Consider the following 18041-nt stretch of genomic DNA (forward strand, 5'->3'; position numbering starts at 1 on the left):
ACACAAATAACGTCCCAGAAATGCAAGGGAACCAAGGGTCTAGTGAGCAAGACGAATTAAAGGAAATGATCATTAGTAAGAAAATAGTGCTGGAGAAACTAATGGGACTGAAGGCCGATAAATCCCCAGGGCCTGATGATCTGCAACCCAGAGTATTAAAAGAGGTAGCCATGGAAATAATAGGTGCATTGTTGTCATCTTCCAAAATTCTATAGATTATGGAGCAGTTCCTGCAGATTGGAGGATGGCAAATGTAACCCTACTATTTAAAAAAGGAGGGAGAGAGAAAACGAGTTAGCCTAAAATCAGTAGTAGGGAAAAAGCTAGAGTCTATTATAAAGGATGTAATAACGGCACACTTAGATAATATCAACGGGATTAAACAAAGTCAACATGAATTTATGAAAGAAAAATCATATTTGACAAACCTACTGGAGCTTTTTGAGGATGTAACTGGTAGAATAGATAAGGGAGAACCAGTGGATGCCGTGTATTTGGATTTTCAGAAGGCCTTTGATAAAGTCCCACATAAGAGGTTAGTGTGCAAAATTAAAAATTGGGGGTAATGTATTGGCATGGATTGAAAATTGGTTAACCAATAGGAATAAACGGGTCTTTTTCGGGGTGGCAGGCAGTGACTAGTGGGGTACCGCAGGGATCAGTGCTTGGGCCCCAGCTATTCACAATATATATAAATGATTTGGATGAGGGAACCAAATGTAATATTTTCAAGTTTGCTGACGCTACAAAACTAGGTGGGATTGTGAGTTGTGAGGAGGATGCAAAGACGCTGCAAGGCGATTTTAGATAGGCTGAGTGAGTGGGCAAACACATGGCAGATGCAGTATAATGTGGATAAATGTGAAGTTATCCACTTTGGTAGGAAAAACTAAGGACAAAGTATTATTTAAATGGTGATGGCTTGGGAAGTGTGGATGTACAGAGGGACCTGGGTGTCTTTGTACACCAGTCATTGAAAGCAAACATGCAGGTGCAGCAAGCAATTAGGAAGGCAAATGGTATGTTGGCCTTCATTGCAAGAGGATTTGAGTACAGGAGCAAGGATGTCTTGCTACAGTTATACAGGGCGTTGGTGAGAACGCATCTGGAGTATTGTGTGCAGTTTTGGTCTCCTTACCTAAGAAAGGATATACTTGTCATAGAGGGAGTGCAGCGAAGGTTCACCAGACTGATCCCTGGGATGGCAGGACTGTCGTATGAGGAGAGATTGGGTCGACTAGACCTGTATTCACTAGAGTTTAGAAGAATGAGAGGGGATCTCATTGAAACGTATAAAATTCTGACTGGGTTGGATAGAATAGATGCGGGGAGGATGTTGCCCCTGGCTGGGAAGTCTAGAACAAGGGGTCACAGTCTCAGGATATGGGGTAGAGAATTTAGGATGGAGATGAGGAGAAATTGTTTCACTGAGGGTGGTGAACCTGTGGAATTCTCTACCATAGAAGGCTATGGTGGCCAAGTCACTGAATATATTTAAGAGGGAGATAGATTTCTAAAAACAAAAGGCATCAAGGGGTATGGGGAAAAAGCAGGAATATGGTGTTGAGATAGAGGATCAGCCATGATCATATTGAATGACGTTGCAGACTCGAAGGGCCGAATGGCCTACTACTGCTCCGATTTTCTATGTTTCTATGAAACACAGAGTTCTTTGAGGATTGTTGGGCTGGAAGAAGTTACACAGATTGGAGGGGTCTTAAAAAAAAGTGGCTGCAGAGATAGTGGATGCATTCGTTGTAATCTAACAAAGTTGCCTGAATTCTGGAGAGGTCCCAGCGAACTGGAAAACCGCAAATGTAACACCTCTATTTAAGAAAGGAGGGAGACAGAAAGCAGGAAATTATAGACCAGTTAGCCTAACATCTGTCGTCGGGAAAATGCTGCAGTCCATTATTAAGGAAGCAGCAGCGGGATATTTGGAAAAGCATAATTCAATCAAGCAGAATCAGCATGGTTTTATGAAAGGAAAATCATGTTTGACAAATTTACTGGAGTTCTTTTGAGGATGTAACGAACAGGGTGAATAAAGGGGAACCAGTGGATGTGGTGTATTTGGACTTCCAGAAGTCTTTTGACAAGGTGCCACATAAAAGGTTACTGCACAAGATAAAAGTTCACGGGGTTGGGGGTAATATATTAGCATGGATAGAGGATTGGCTAACTAACAGAGAACAGAGAGTCGGGATAAATGCGTCATTTTCAGGTTAGCATACAGTAACTAGTGGGGTGCCGCAGGGATCGGTTCTGGGGCTTCAACTATTTTGATGACTTGGATGAAGGGACCGAGTGTAATGTGACCAAGTTTGCTGATGATACAAAGATGGGTGGGAAAGCAAATTGTGAGAAGGACACAAAAAATCTGCAAAGAGATATAGACAGGCTAAGTGAGTGGGCAAAAATGTGTCAGATGGGAGTATAATGTGGGAAAATGTGAGGTTATCCACTTTGGCAGAAAAAATAGAAAAGCAAATTATAATTGAAATGGTGAAAAATTGCAAGTGCTGCAGTACAGAGGGACCTGGAGGTCCTTGTGCATGAAACACAAAAAGTTAGTACGCAGGTACAGCAAGTAATCAGGAAGGCAAATGTAATGTTGGCCTTTATTGCAAGGGGGTTAGAGTATAAAAGCAGAGAAGTCCTGCTACAATTGTACAGGGTATTGGTGAGGCCACACCTAGAGTACTGCTTGCAATTTTGGTCTCCGTACTTAAGGAAGGATATACCTGCATTGGAGGCTGTTCAGAGAAGGTTCACTAAGTTGATTTCGGAGAAGAGGGAGTTGACTTATGAAGATAGGTTGGGCCTATACTCATTGGAGTTCAGAAGAATGAGAGGTGATCTTATCGAAACATTTAAGATAATGAGAGGGCTCGACAAGGTGGATGCAGAGAGGATATTTCCACTCATGGGGGAAACTAAAACTGGGGGACATAGTCTCAAAATAAGTGGCCGCCCATTTAAAACAGAAATGAGGAGGAATTTCTTCTCTGAGGGTTCCAAAACATCGGGAACATTCGTCCCGCATCTAACCTGTCCAGACCCGTCAGAATCTTATACATTTCTATGAGATCCCCTCTCATCCTCCTAAACTCCAGTGAATAAAGGCCCAGTTGATCCAGTCTCTCCTCATATGACAGTCCAGCCGTCCCTTGAATCAGTCTGGTGAACCTTTGCTGCACTCCCTCAATAGCAAGAACGTCCTTCCTCAGATTAGGAGACCAAAACTGTACACAATATTCCAGGTGAGGCCTCACTAAGGCCCTGTACAACTGCAGTAAGACCTCCCTGCTCCTATACTCAAATCCCCTAGCTATGAAGGCCAACATACCATTTGCCGCCTTCACCGCCTGCTGTACCTTCTTGCCAACTTTCAATGACTGATGAACCATGATACCCAGGTCTCGTTGCACCTCCCCTTTTCCTAATCTGCCGCCATTCAGATAATAATCTGCCTTCGTGTTTTTGCCCCCAAAATGGATAACCTCACATTTATCCACACATACTGCATCTGCCATGCATTTACCCACTCACCTAACCTGTCCAAGTCACCCTGCAGCCTCTTAGCGTCCTCCTCACAGCTCATATCACCTCCCAGTTTAGTGTCTTCTGCAAACTTGGACATATTAGACTCAATTCCTTCATCTAAATCGTTAATGTATATTGTAAAGAGCTGGGGTCCCGACACTGAACCCTGCGGGACTCCACTAGTCACTGCTTGCCATTCTGAAAAGGACCCGTTCATCTCGACTCTCTGCTTCCTGTCTGCCAACCAGTTCTCTATACACCTCAGCATATTACCCCCAATGCCACGCGCTTTGACTTTGCACATCAATCTCTTGTGCGGGGCCTTGTCAAAAGCCTTTTGAAAGTCCAAATACGCCACATCCATTGGTTCTCCCTTGTCCACTCTGCTAGTTACATCCTCAAAAAATTCCAGAAGATTCGTCAAGCATGATTTCCCTTTCATAAATCCATGCTGACTTGGACCGATCCTGTTACTGCTTTCCAAATGCACTGCTATTTCATCGTTAATGATTGATTCCAACATTTTCCCCACTACTGATGTCAGGCTAACCGGTCTATAATTACCCGTTTTCTCTCTCCCTCCTTTTTTAAAAAGTGATGCTACATTAGCAACCCTCCAGTCCATAGGAACTGATCCAAAGTCGATAGACTGTTGGAAAATGATCACCAATGCATCCACTATTTCTAGGGCCACTTCCTTTAGTACTCTGAGATGCTTCCTTCAGTTCCTTCTTCTCAATAGACCTACTGTCCTCTAGTACATTCGGAAGGTTATTTGTGTCTTCCTTCGTGAAGACAGAACCAAAGTATTTGTTCAATTGGTCTGCCATTTCTTTGTTCCCCATTATAAATTCACCTGAATCCGACTGCAAGGGACCTACATTTGTCTTCACTAATCTTTTTCGCTTCACATTTTTGTAGAAGCTTTTGCAGTCAGTTTTTTTGTTCCCTGCAAGCTTCCTCTCATACTCTATTTTCCCCCTCTTAATTAAACCCTTCGTTCTCCTCTGTTGAATTCTAAATTTCTCCCAGTTCTCAGGTTTGTTGCTTTTTCTAGCCAATTTATATGCCTCTTCCTTGGTTTTAACACTATCCTTAATTTCCCTTGTTAGCCACGGTTGAGCCACCTTCCCCGTTTTATTTTTACTCCAGACAGGGATGTACAATTGCTGAAGTTCATCCATGTGATCTTTAAATGTTTGCCATTGCTTATCCACCGTCAACCCTTTAAGTATCCTTTGCCAGTCTATTCTTGCCAATTCACCCCTCATACCGTCGAAGTTACCTTTCCTTAAGTTCAGGACCCTAGTTTCCGAATTAACTGTGTCACTCTCCATCTTAATAAAGAATTCTACCATATTATGGTCACTCTTCCCCAAGGTACCTCGCACAACAATATTGCTAATTAGTCCCTCCTCATTACACATCACCTAGTCTAGGTTGGCCAGCTCTCTAGTTGGTTCCTCAAAATATTGTTCTAGAAAACCATCCCTAATACACTCCAGGAAATCCTCCTCCACCGCATTGCTACCAGTTTAGTTAGCCCAATCAATATGTAGATTAAAGTCGTCCATGATAACTACTGTACCTTAATTGCACACATCCCTTATTTCTTGTTTGATGCTGTCCCCAACCTCACTACTACTGTTTGGTGGTCTGTACACAACTCCCACTGGCGTTTTCTGCCCTTTGGTATTCTGCAGCTCCACCCATACCGATTCCACATCATCCAGGCTAATGTCCCTCCTTACTATTGCATTAATTTCCTCTTTAACCAGCAACGCCACCCCGTCTCCTTTTCCTCTCTGCCTATCCTTCCTAACTGTTGAATACCCTTGGATGTTGAGTTCCCAGGCTTGGTCACCCTAGAGCCATGTCTCCGTGATGCCAATTACATCATATCCGTTAACTGCTGTCTGAGCAGTTAATTCGTCCACCTTATTCCGAATACTCCTCACATTGAGGCACAGAGCTTTCAGGTTTGTCTTTTTGACACACTTTGCCCCTTTAGTATTTTGCTATAATGTGGCCCTTTTTGTTTTTTGCCTTGGGTTTCTCTGCCCTCCACTTTCACTATTCTCCTTTCTATCTTTTGCTTCTGCCTCCATTTTATTTCTCTCTGTCTCCCTGCATAGGTTCCCATCCCCCTGCCATGTTAGTTTAACTCCTCCCCAACAGCACTAGCAAACACTCCCCCTAGGACATTGGTTCCGGTCCTGCCCAGGTGCAGACCATCCGGTTTGTACTGGTCCCATCTCCTCCAGAACCGGTTCCAATGTCCCATAAATCTATGGAATTCTCTGCCCCAGAGAGCTGTTGAGGCTGGGTCATTGAATATATTTAAGGCAGAGATAGACAGATTTTTGAGCAATAAGGGAGTCGAGGGTTATGGGGAGCGGGCAGGGAAGTGGAGCTGAGTCCATGATCAGATCCACCTGACCACCACTTCTCTCGACACCTCCACTGTCTCTAAATTGTCAGACTATTTGTCTGACATCTGGTACTGGATGAACAGAAATTTCCTCCAACTAAATATTGGAAAGACCAAAGCCGTTGTCTTCGGTACCTGCCACAAACTCCATTCCCCAGCCACCGACTTCATCTCTTTCCCTATTTGAACCACAATGTTCGCAACCTTGGTGTCATATTTGACCCTAAAAAGAATCTTCGACCACATATCCGCGCCATAACTAAGACTGCCTATTTCCACCTCCGTAACGTCACCCAACTCCACCCTGCCTCGTCTGCTGCTGAAACCCTCATCCATGCCTCTGTTACTTCTAGACTTGACCACTCTAACGCACTCCTGGTTGGCCTCCCACATTCTTCCCTATGTAAACTTGAGGTCATCCAAAATTCAACTGCCTGTGTCCTAGCTCCCACCAAGTCCCGTTCACTCATCACCCCTGTGCTCGCTGACTTACATTGGCTCCTGGTTAAGCAACACCTCGATTTCAAAAATTCTCATCCTTCTTTACAGATGCCTCCATGGTCTCGCCCCTCTCCATCTCTGTAATCTTCTCCAGCCCCACAACTCCCCCAAGGTATCTGCACTCCTCTAATTCTGGCCTCTTGAGCATCCCTGATTTTAATCGCTCAAGCACAGCCGCCAAGGCCCTAAACTCTGGAATTCCCTCCCTAAACCTGTCTGTCTCTCTACCTCTTACCTCCTTTAAGATGCTCCTAAAAAACCTACTTCTTTGACCAAGCTTTTGGTCATCTGTCCTTATTTTTCCTTGTGTGGCTCAACGTCAAATTTTAACGCTCCTGTGAAGCGCCTTGGGATGTTTTACTATGTTAAAGGTTCTACATAAATACAAGTAGTTGTTGTTGTCATGCCTTTGGATGATGTCTCTGATGGACAACATGTGGATGAGAATGAGATGGGGGGGGTGATTCTAGGATAGATCCGTTGAGGATTCCAGAGGTAGCGGGGCCGGAAGAAAAGCCATTGCTGGAGATGCTATGGCTACGACTTGATTAGAAAGCATTGAACCAATCGAGAGCAGTCCCACTCAACTGGAGATTGGAGGAAAGATGTTGGAGAAGGATGGAGCTATTTCCCTTAGCAGAGTGGTCAACAACCAGGGGGCATAAATTAAAAGCAATTGGTGGAAGGTTTAGTGGGGATTTGAGGGGAAATTTCTTCACCCAGGGGGTTGTGGGGGTCTGGAACTCACTGCCTGAAAGGGTGGTAGAGGCAGGAACCCTCACCACATTTAAAAAGTACTTGGATGTGCACGTGAAGTTCTGTAACCTGCAGGGCTACGGATCTAGAGCTGGAAAGTGGGATTAGGCTGGATAGCCTCTTGTTGGTCGGCATAGACACGATGGGCCGAAATGGCCTCCTTCTGTGCTGTAAATTTCTATGATTGACTGTGTCAAAGGCTGCAGAATGGTCTTAAGGGATAGAGTACCAAGGTCATAATCATAGATGATTTAAGAACATAAGAAATAGGAGCAGGAGTAGGCCATACGGCCCCTCGAGCCTGCTGATCATTGACTCAGTTCCATTTCCCCGCCCGCTCCCCATAACCGCTTATCCCCTTATCTTTTAAGAAACTGTCTATTTCTGCCTTAAATTTATTCAAATTCCCAGCTTCCACAGCTCTCTGAGACATCGAATTCCACAGATTTACAACCCTCTGCGAAGAAATTTCTCCTCATCTCTGTTTTAAATGGGCAGCCCCTTATTCTAAGATCATGCCCTCTAGTTCTAGTCTCCCCCCCACCCCCCTCATTGGAAACATCTTCTCTGCATCCACCTTGTCAAGCCCCCTCATAAACTTATACCTTTCGATATGATCACCTCTCATTCTTCTGAATTCCAATGAGTAGAGGCCTAACCTACTCAACCTTTCCTCATATGTCAACCACCTCATCCCCAGAATCAACCTAGTGAACCTTCTCTGAACTGCCTCCAAAGCAAGTATATCCTTTCGTAAATATGGAAACCAAAACTGCAGGCAGTACTCCAGGTGTGGCCTCACCAATACCTTATATAGCTATAGCAAGACTTCCCTGCTTTTATACTCCATCCCCTTTGTAATAAAGACCAAGATACCATTGGCCTTCCTAATCACTTCCTGTACCTGCATACTATCCTTTTGTGTTTCATGCACAGGTACCACCAGGTCCCACTTTGTAATTTTTCTCCATAACTTGCTCTTTGATTTTTTTCTGCCAATGTGCATGACCTCACACTTTCCAACATTATACTCCATCTGTCAAATTCTTGCCCACTCACTTAGCCTGTCTATGTCCTCTTGCAGATATTTTGTGTCCTCCTCACACATTACTTTCCCTCCCATCTTTGTATCGTCAGCAAACTTGGCTACGTTACACTCAGTCCCTTCTTCCAAGTTGTTAATATAGATTGTAAATAGTTGGGGTCCCAGCACTGATGCCTGTAGCACCCCACTAGTTACTGGTTGCCAACCAGAGAATGAGCCATTTATCCCTACTCTCTGCTTTCTGTTCGTTAGCTAATCCTCTATCCGTGCAAATATATTACCCCCAACCCCGTGAACTTTTATTTTGTGCAAGTAACCTTTTATGTGGCACCTTGTCAAATGCCTTCTGGAAGTCCAGATACACCACATCCACTGGTTCCCCTTTATCTACCCTGTTCAATACATCCTCAAAGAACTCCAGCAAATTTGTCAAACATAACTTCCCCTTCATAAATCCATGCTGACTCTGCCTGACCGAATTTTGCTTTTCCAAATGTCCTGCTACTGCTTCTTTAATAATGGACTGCAACTGCTTATTTAATTTGTGACTTTGATTAGCGCCATTTCAGTGTGTGGCAGGAGCAAAAAACAGATTGGAGATTTTCAAGCATTAAGTTTTTGGAAAGATGAGCATGGATTTGGGAGGAAAAAACATGTTCAAGGACTTGAGAGAAAAGGGATGTCTGAGATGGGGCAATAGTTTGCAAGAGCACAGGGGTTAAGTGTGGGATTTTTGAGGAGAGGTGTGAGGGTCAAGTTAGTGTGTACAGATTGAAAGCAAGTGCAAAGTTCTTGATCATCTCCACCGAGCCATTCTAATGGAGGGGAAGAAAACTGGATGGGTAGGAAAATACTTGAATCCTTTTTCCACATCACTTTTGTTTCACAGCAGGTCTCAGCATTAATAGAATGGAAAGAAATGTTCACCAGGCTGAACATCATTTTTGTAGCATACAATGAAATAGGAGAAATTAGCAGAATATAGCCTGAGCATATTTTGAGCTGGTTCAAAATTTAGGGCTAAACTTTCATTTCATTTTTGGCGGGTTCTCGGTGATTTCCTCGGCGGTACAGCTGTTTTTCTGCCCGGCGAAAGTTTCTCCTTTTGTTTTTCAATGGTATCGGCTAAATCTGAAAACGCCTGGCGGGACCAAACCGCCGACGTGCACCGCCAAGAAAATCGGCAGGGCGTAAATTTTGTCTCAACGGAAGCCCATCCAGATCGCCGAGGGAACCACCCTGTGAAAACTGCTTAAACAGGGTGGTAGATGAGTACTCTGCAAAGAAAGGTAAGTTAAAAGTTCTTTTTTTTTTTGAATTTTAAAACGGCGATTAGTATCTTGGGAATGTTTTTTAACTTTTTTCGTGAATTTTTAAAAGCGTTTTCGCCCCTCCCTAGGCCCAACCGCAACCTCGGACTAAATTTTTTTTTAAATGCCCCTTTTACTTAGTTTCCCCTTAACCACCGAGAATAATGGTGCAAGATGCATTTTCTCGCCGGGCAATTAGTTTTAACTTAAAAGTGGAAATTTTCACCAGCGTTATTTAGTTTTTCTGGGCGGGCAATCAGGTGTTGAGGGGCTCTCTGGAAAGTGTAGTCCATAATGTGGGGAACATAAGAGTAGGCCATTTATTCCTTTGAGCCTATTCCACCATTCAATTAGATCATGGCTAATCTGTATTCAACTCTATTTACGTGCCCTTGCTCCTGATCCCTTGACACCCTTACCTAATAAAAATATGTTGATCTCAATCTTGAAAATTTAAATTGCCCTAGCAGCCACAGATTTTGGGGGCAGAGAATTCCAGATTTCCACTACTTTGTGTGGACAAAGTGCATCCTGATTTCACTCCTGAATGGCCAAGTCTAATTTTAAGATTGTACCCCTTGTTCTGGATTCTCCACTAGAGGAAACAGCTTCTCTGCCTTTAACCTGTTGAATTTTTAAAAATCATTTTAAACATTTAAATTAATCATCGCTCAGCCTTCTAAACTCAAGGAAATAAAAGGAAATTATGCTTAATTTAACCCTTTAAATCCTTGTATGTTGCTCAAAAATGCATATTTATCTTTTGAACTTCATTGAATATTTTAAAACCAATTGATGGATTTAATTTTATTTAAAATAACTCCATCCTATGTTTAATGTATAATAAATCACATGTAGGTGAATATCCAGTTCTAAATGTACAGTAAATGCCATGTAGTTTGGGAGATTGGGCGGTGTAAGCGAAGTAGTCAGATTAAGCCTGAACATATTGAATAAAAGCTTTCCATTGCTATTGAAAGCCCTAAGGGAAATGAATTTGGGCAATCTTGGCCCAGTTGCCAGTGAACCATATAATAGAATCTTACTCAGGGTGGAGCTAAAGCCAGTAAGGGATACATTTTAGCTATGTGCAGCAGCTTGGATTTTAGAAACACGTCAGCTTTGGCTCAGTGGGTAGCACACTCGCCTCTGAGTCTGAAGGTTTTGGGTTCAAATCCCACTCCAGGGACTTGAGCATGAAAATCTAGGCTGACACTCCAGTGCAGTGCTAAGGAAGTGCCTTCTTTCGGATGAGACGTTAAACCGAAGCCTTGTCTGCTTCCTCAAGTGGACGTTAAAGATCCCGTGGCACTATTTTGAAGAAGAGCAGGGGAGTTATCCCTGGTCTCCTGGCCAATATTTATCCCTCAATCAACATAACAAAAACAGATTATCTGGTCATTATATTGCTGTTTGTGGGAGCTTGCTGTGTGAAAATTGGCTGCCGTGTTTCTTACATTACTGCAGTGAATACACTCCAAAAGTACTTCATTGGCTGTAAAGTGCTTTGAAACGTCCAGTGGTCGTGAAAGGTGCTATATAAATGCAAGACTTTCTTCTTTGTCTATTATGGCCCTCTACACTCTTGGTATTTAAAAAATTCTTTCTTTTGCAAACATTACTGTTACATACAGTGAACACCAATTTAAACATAACATATGGTAATAGGTTGTTCGAGATTTCCGTTAACTTCAGGATGTCCACCTATTCCATCGATGTCATTGTTGCGGAGCATTGGTAGAACAAATTTATTTCAGCTCATTTTAAATCTTGTTTGTAATGTAACGACCATTATAGATTTCTTTCTCTACAGACAGCATTGCCATAGTTATTGTTCAGGTTAAAAGCATTAGAAATAGATGAAAGTCTTGAAGGTTAAGGTGCCATGTTCTTTTTACTAGTTGACACATTTTCAGTGTTAAAAATAACTGTCTTCATGAAAGTGGAACTATCATGTTTCACGTTGTCAAGAAGATGGCAGAAGCTCCAGGCAACAAGCTGAATGAAGGTGGCTAGGAACAGTACCACAGTTGGGTCATCTGTCTGATGACAGACTCATTTGCAGATTACTGTGTTTTAATTTAATAAAGCACAATGTTTTTGTTAAATCTCAGAAATATTTCAACTAATGAATAGTGAACTAGTTACTCTACCTTTTGGATGCTTCACTGTTCAGTTATTAAGTTTCCCAGGAATTTTTATAGTTTAAAGAAATTGAAGTGAAAATTTGAATGGAAATTTACAAAAGAAAAATGCCCAGTAAAACCATTTGTGTAATTAGTTATTTCAAATATTTTTTTCTAGTTTATGTAGGTTATACAGATAGTTTTATATTTTTTGATGGAGAGGAGAAAATGCTACATACCAGACCAGGTGAAAAGTTTCCTTGGTTTATAAATTGAACTGTGTAACAACGGTCAGTGAAAAGGCTCGCCAGTAGGATGAAAAGTTGATCATGCAAAACAGTGAGTAGTTTATTGCATAGAAGTCTTGTTGATCTGTAGCAAGTTGAATTCAGCATGATGAGTTTGCTCGTGTTTATACCAGTGATAAGTTAATTCAATTAATGAATATCAAAATTGAATTTTTAATTAAAGTAGCTGCAGAATACTTAGATCAGATGTAAGTATTGAATCTTGATACCGAAACTTATTACATAATATGTGCATGAGATTCAATTAAGATTATTTTTTAAATAAGTGAGCAAACAGCAATAATCTTGTTATATGGCCAAATAGCATATTTGCTGACTCAGGAAGCATCTTTCCAAATTCAGGATATAATTAAAGGTTGAGTCTGTAGATCGTCCAGTGTGTGCACAGTTTGGGAAGTCTGGTGGATTTCTATTTCTTTTGAATTGTATTTCAAATGTGTATTTTTTAAACTATCATTTAAATGCTGAGATATCTGTACAGTATTCATCTTACCAATCAACAACACTAAGCAATTTTCATCAACCACATTCTTTCCAATTAATTCTGAACAAGTTAACGACAGATGACTTGCTTCCATAGAAACAGCTTAACTAAGTTTCTATTTTTATCTAATGATGTCTGAGATCTAAGTAAACAGCATTATACATGTGAATGTGTCTTTTATGGGCAGCTTCAGGAGTGTGTCCAAAAGCAATTTGTAACTTGTAAATATGTTGCAGCTCAACTTGGTGACCTCATTTAAGTTGAGGGCTATTCAGAAAGCTGGAAATTTGAAGACACAAGCTGCATGTGGGTTTTGACCAGAGTAGGAATATAATAAATTTGTGTAATTTTGTTTTTTTTTTACAACCCTTATAATTCAATAATTGGTGCAAATAATTTTGAGTGAAATCTGTTCTAAATATATCGGGGCCGAAATTGCCCCCTTTTTTAAGGCCCATTACCACCCAAGGCCTTTCCCGTTGGTAAGGCCTTTTCAACCGAGGGCAGGCGGAGAGTGCGACCCATGCGCAATTTCCCCCGTGCGTGTTTTTCCACCCCGCCCAGCATGCCGAGACCTTACCACCTGGCTACGACCCCTATTTCACCCCACTGGGAAAATTGCCCCACGGGAGCACGGCCGCCGTCAGTCGGTGTCCCCGACAGCTTCGCAAGGGGGAAAGCTGCCAGTGGCTGGGCGGGGAGTACGCACTGCCGCGACAGCCATTTTGTTTTAATTGTCGTCCGACTCTGCAGTCGACTCGACAATGGTGACCACTGGTTCGGCCGGGCCGCCAATTGGGTGCCGGGCCACTGGCCCGGCCAAACCTCTGCCTATTGGCCCGGTGGGCTCCGGGAGGCCTTAGTGTTTCTCCCCTTTAAGTGAAAGGGAGGGGCATTGCGACGGGTCAGCGCGGTGGTGATGGACACTGACTCAAACCCGCCTCCAACAGTGCTCCAAAGTGCTGGGAGGCGGTATCAGAGTTAAAGCCAAAGGGCCCAAGTTTCGGCCTCAGTTGCTCCTGATTTTTTGGAGCAACTGGTGTAGAACGGAGTATCTTAGAAATTCTAATTCTCGGCATTTAGTTTGCTCCAGTTCTAGTCAGTTAGAACAGTTTCACTTTGGAACAGAATTTTTTTTTCAAAAGGGGGCGTGTCCGGCCACTTACGCCTGTTTTCAAAGTTTCGGCAGTGAAAACTTACTCCAAACTAACTTAGAATGGAGTAAGTGAAGATTTTTGTACGCTCGAAAAAACCTTGTCTACACTTTAGAAAATCAGGCGTAGGTTACAAATCAGGCGTAGGGAATGGTGGGGGGGGGGGGGGTTTAAAGGGAAGTTTACAAACATTAAACACTTCAGTTTTACAAATAAAGAGCCATCATCAAAAATAAATGATAAAAACATCAATAAATCAACCAATAAAATCAGAAAAAAATTAATAAGAAATAATTTTTTTTTAAATCAATAAATAAAACATTTTCTACTTACCGACTGCAGCACCGGGAGCCCTCCAACAGCGTGCTGGGATGCCCCCAGCCCCCCAGTGTGTCTCTGTCAGTGTCTCTATCTCTCTGTCTGTCTGTGTGTGTCTCTCACTCTCTGTCTGTCAGTGTCTGTGTTTCTGACAGCGAGGGGATGGGGAGGGGGGGTGGAGGGGTGGAGGGGAGGGGGTGTAGTGGGAGAGAGGGGGTGTAGTGGGGGAGAGGGGTGACAAGGGAGGGGGGGGAGAAAGGAGGGAGGAGTGGTGAGAGAAGGGAGGGGGGGAGAGAAGGGGGAAGGAGAGGGAGGCTGAATGGGCCGGGCCTGGCTGGGCCCAAGACTTCGAGCTTAGACTTACCGGATTGACAGGTAGGTGGCGTCGGGTCCGGGGTCCGGGGGGGGCGTCGGGAGCGCGGATCGGGGGTGGAGATCGGTCGGGAGCGGATGTCGGTCAGGGAGGGGGAGGGGGGAAAGGTCGGGAGCGGGGGAAGCGGAGGTCGGGTCGGGGGGTGGGGGGGGGGGCGGTCCGGTGGGAGCGGGAGTTAGGTCGGGTCCGGGAGCGGAAGTCGAGTCGGGTCGGTTGGAAGCAGGAGCTTGGCGTGGGAGGAGCCTTATTCACGCAGCCCCAGTGAGGCCATTGGGCCAGGGGCTGCGTGCTTCGGGCCCTTCCCACACAGTTTTGGGCGCCTGGAGCTACTGCACATGCGCACCCACTGTACCGCGCATGTGCAGAGGTCCCGGCACTGTTTTCAGCGCAGGGACCTAGCTTCGCCCCCTGCAGCTCATGCTGCGCCGTGCCGAGGGCCAGAGGACCAGCAGAGAGCCGGAGAATCTGGAAGTTTTTTTTTAGGCGCACTTTGTGGCGCGAAAAACAGGCGTCCAGGTCGGGGCTGCGCCGTTCTAGGCACGGCCTGAAACTTGGGCCCATTGTTTCTGGCTCTTGCCTCCGACTCGCGCGGGATGGTAATAATTTGAATAATTCGAATTATCCGCCGCAAATGGGGCGGAGGGCAATTTCCTCACCCCTCAAGTCATTCTGTGTCTCATTCTTTCTCTATTGGGAGGAGGGGTTTTATCATATGATCCTCTTTAGATAATGTTGCTGACCGTACCTCCACTGTCTTCCTAAAAGATGCTTTGAAAAAGCGGTTTCCTGTTCTTTGCCAAACACTTAATTATCCCCTGAACAATTCTGTCTTTAGCTTCTTAAAAACCTTATCATTCATACTCCCCCTCCTACATGCTCTAACCTCTCCCTTCCTTCATTATTGCTGTGTTAAAATTGAAATTCATTGCAAAGTTTCCCATTCTAACTTGTTCTGTTAAGTACCTCAAAAGTATGGAACCCTTACTTTCTTCAGTTTTCCCTTCCTCTTAGTCTTTAAGGCTTTTGAAACTTTGGCTCCTAGGTTTGATGTCACTGCCCAAAATTATCTTGTTTAATTTTACTTTTTTCAACCTCAATGCGACTTGCTCGAAGTATTTCACCTTAGTTTTTCTGCAGTGGAAAACACAACATTTTCAGTAGCACTCTGTTTTGTGTATGTTTTCATCACCACCAAATACTGTACAGCAGTGTCATTTTCTTGTTCATTAAATAGGAAAATGACACCACAAAAATGTAGTTTGAATTAATGCTGTGAATAAAATTCCCTATAATCTACTACAAAGGAGTTTCTGAAAATCTAAAGTAATTATTATCTCAGAGGTACTTCTGTGAATGTTGTTCAGAATCTTTGAAACTTCCACACATGGAAATGAATTCATAGCATTAAAAAAACTGATTTAACACATATTTTCTGTCTCTCTCAGCCATGCTTGGTGTTGGGGTATGGCATATTAAGAGCAGTGGTTTTCAAACTTTTCTGTATGGGGTTACTGCACAATCCCAAGGACATTCAGGAATTGACAGATTCCTGGGGACCCCTTGGCCTAAAAGTGTTAGCTACTCAAACAAAAATCCCATCATTACAGATGTTTTTTTAAATAGTATATACAATAATAAATAACAAATCTTAAATAAGCATAAGCAATCCTGGGTTCTGCAGAAGCAATGCATGATCAGAATTTGCTCTCTAAAATAATTGCACGAGGTTTTGAAAATTTGCACTTATCTGTACCTCAAAATTAGAAAAGTGTTAAGTGACATTGGTTACTAGCATGTTGTAGAATGGCCAGGATGCCATATATACTGTATTTAATTCACAATCACCGTTGATACTCAGCGGAAAGGCATACACCAGGTACGTCTTTGTGGAGTTTAAAATCAATAACAAAACAAATTCTTACTGTGCTTGTATATTGTAATTATACAATGCTGTGTATTATCGGAATAAAACTACTGCTATGTGAATAGCTTTTGTTGTAATTTGTCTCAGCATCATGGTGTGAACTGAGAACTTTTTTTTTTAAAAAATGGTTTGCCCCGGGAGCTTGCTACTTTTCTTGAACCTGCTGACAGTGTATGGGTTAAGGCTGTTTCCTGTTGGAAAAGATTCCCTTCACCCCCATTATGAGGAATATGGTTCGGAACAATATTGAATTAATGTTTTTTCCTTCCTCCTTTCCTGTTTTTATTCTCTTGCAACAAATCAGTTGTGTATATTAATACTGTACTATTAGCTCATGTATTGACTCATGTTTGCTTATTGGTTTAAACAGGCTCATGACTTCAGGAAGTGAGATTCGCTTTGTTCACAAACACATGGAATTGGTACCAGGATGGGGTGGAGCTACCAGGCTGATTAAATTGATTGGATATAGAAATGCTCTTAAACTGTTGAGCAGTGCTCAGCGTGTGGATCCTGCAATAGGGCTGAAGATTGGTCTGGTTGATGAAATTCTAGCAGGCTCTGATGAGGAGAGTTGCCTTGAAGAGGCACAAAATTGGCTGAATCAATACATTAAGGGATCTTCACAAGTTATTAGAGCCATTAAGAATGTTGTGGTTTCAGGGAGAGAACTGTCACAAGAAGAGTCATTAAAGAATGAAAAGAGCATATTTGGTACTCTGTGGGGCTCACCTGCTAATCTGAAAGCTTTGGCTCAAGGAATCAAACATAAATAGTACAGACAAGTTAAACTGTTGCTAACCAAATATGCAGTGTTCTAGTTTAGCTTTTACCACTGTTTGAAATTCAATTTAATGAATAAAAAGTTAGATTGCAGTGTATTGTATTGGAGGTACTTTTGCATTATCAAGTGTTGAATGACATAAAAATTAAAATGTTACATTTCCGCCCCCCACCCCACACACACACAATGAATGGCATTTTAATTTTAAACATATTTTCTGTTTTGTTCTATGGTACAAATGACAGTCAAAATGTATGCCTTAAACCATGACTGCGGTTCAGAAATAATGAATTGATTGTAAAGTGCTCTGGGGTGTCCTCAGGATGTAAAAGGCACTGTATAAATGCAAGTTATTTCTTTAATCCCTCAATCTAAAGTGTATAATAAGCATAGCGCCTTTGGATAATGCATTCCTTGTGGGCCTAATTATTAATCTGCCTCATTGTGTTAATTTAGTTTAACTCCATTTCTATAACAATAAACCAGTACTGGTGACATTTGAAGTCTGTTATTTGCTGTAACTTGCACTTGGAGTTGGAAGACAACCCATCTATAGAAATGAAAAAGGACAATGCATAACCTACACTTGCATTCAACTACATGCATTTTGGAAAAAGACTTGAATTATGCAGGTGAAGTGCAAAAAATTATAACTTTAGAAGAATGAGAAGGTGATCTTATTGAAATGTATAAAATTCTTAGAATACTTGACAGGATAGATGCTAGGAGGCTGCTTGACGTGGCTGGAGAGCCTAGAGAACTAGGGGTCATAATCTCAAGATAAGGTGTCGGCCATTTAGGACTGAGATGAGAAATTTCTTCATTCAGGGGTTGTGAATCTTTGGAATTCTCTACCCCAAAGGGTTGTGGCTGCTCAATTTGAGAGTAGTGAAGATGGATATATTTGAGTACTAAGGGATATGGGGATGGGGAAAGTGAAGTTGAGGTCAAAGATCAGTCATGATCTTATTGAATGGCAGA

General features: G+C 42.6%; 1 protein-coding gene across 2 annotated transcripts in view; it reads left to right on the plus strand.

Annotated features, from left to right (window-relative positions):
• The window catches only part of echdc1 (enoyl CoA hydratase domain containing 1), a 40233-nt gene extending 22676 nt beyond the window's left edge, over positions 1–17557 (plus strand). For both annotated transcript variants that reach the window (XM_070884444.1, XM_070884445.1), the window contains one exon: positions 16647–17557. In XM_070884444.1, coding sequence (XP_070740545.1) covers positions 16647–17052 — 406 coding nt within the window. In that variant the 3' untranslated portion in view covers positions 17053–17557. The remainder of the gene's footprint in view (positions 1–16646) is intronic.
• The last annotated feature ends 484 nt before the right edge of the window (positions 17558–18041 follow it).

The sequence above is a fragment of the Pristiophorus japonicus genome, chromosome 7, assembly GCF_044704955.1.
Source record: "Pristiophorus japonicus isolate sPriJap1 chromosome 7, sPriJap1.hap1, whole genome shotgun sequence".
NCBI lineage: Eukaryota > Metazoa > Chordata > Chondrichthyes > Pristiophoridae > Pristiophorus > Pristiophorus japonicus.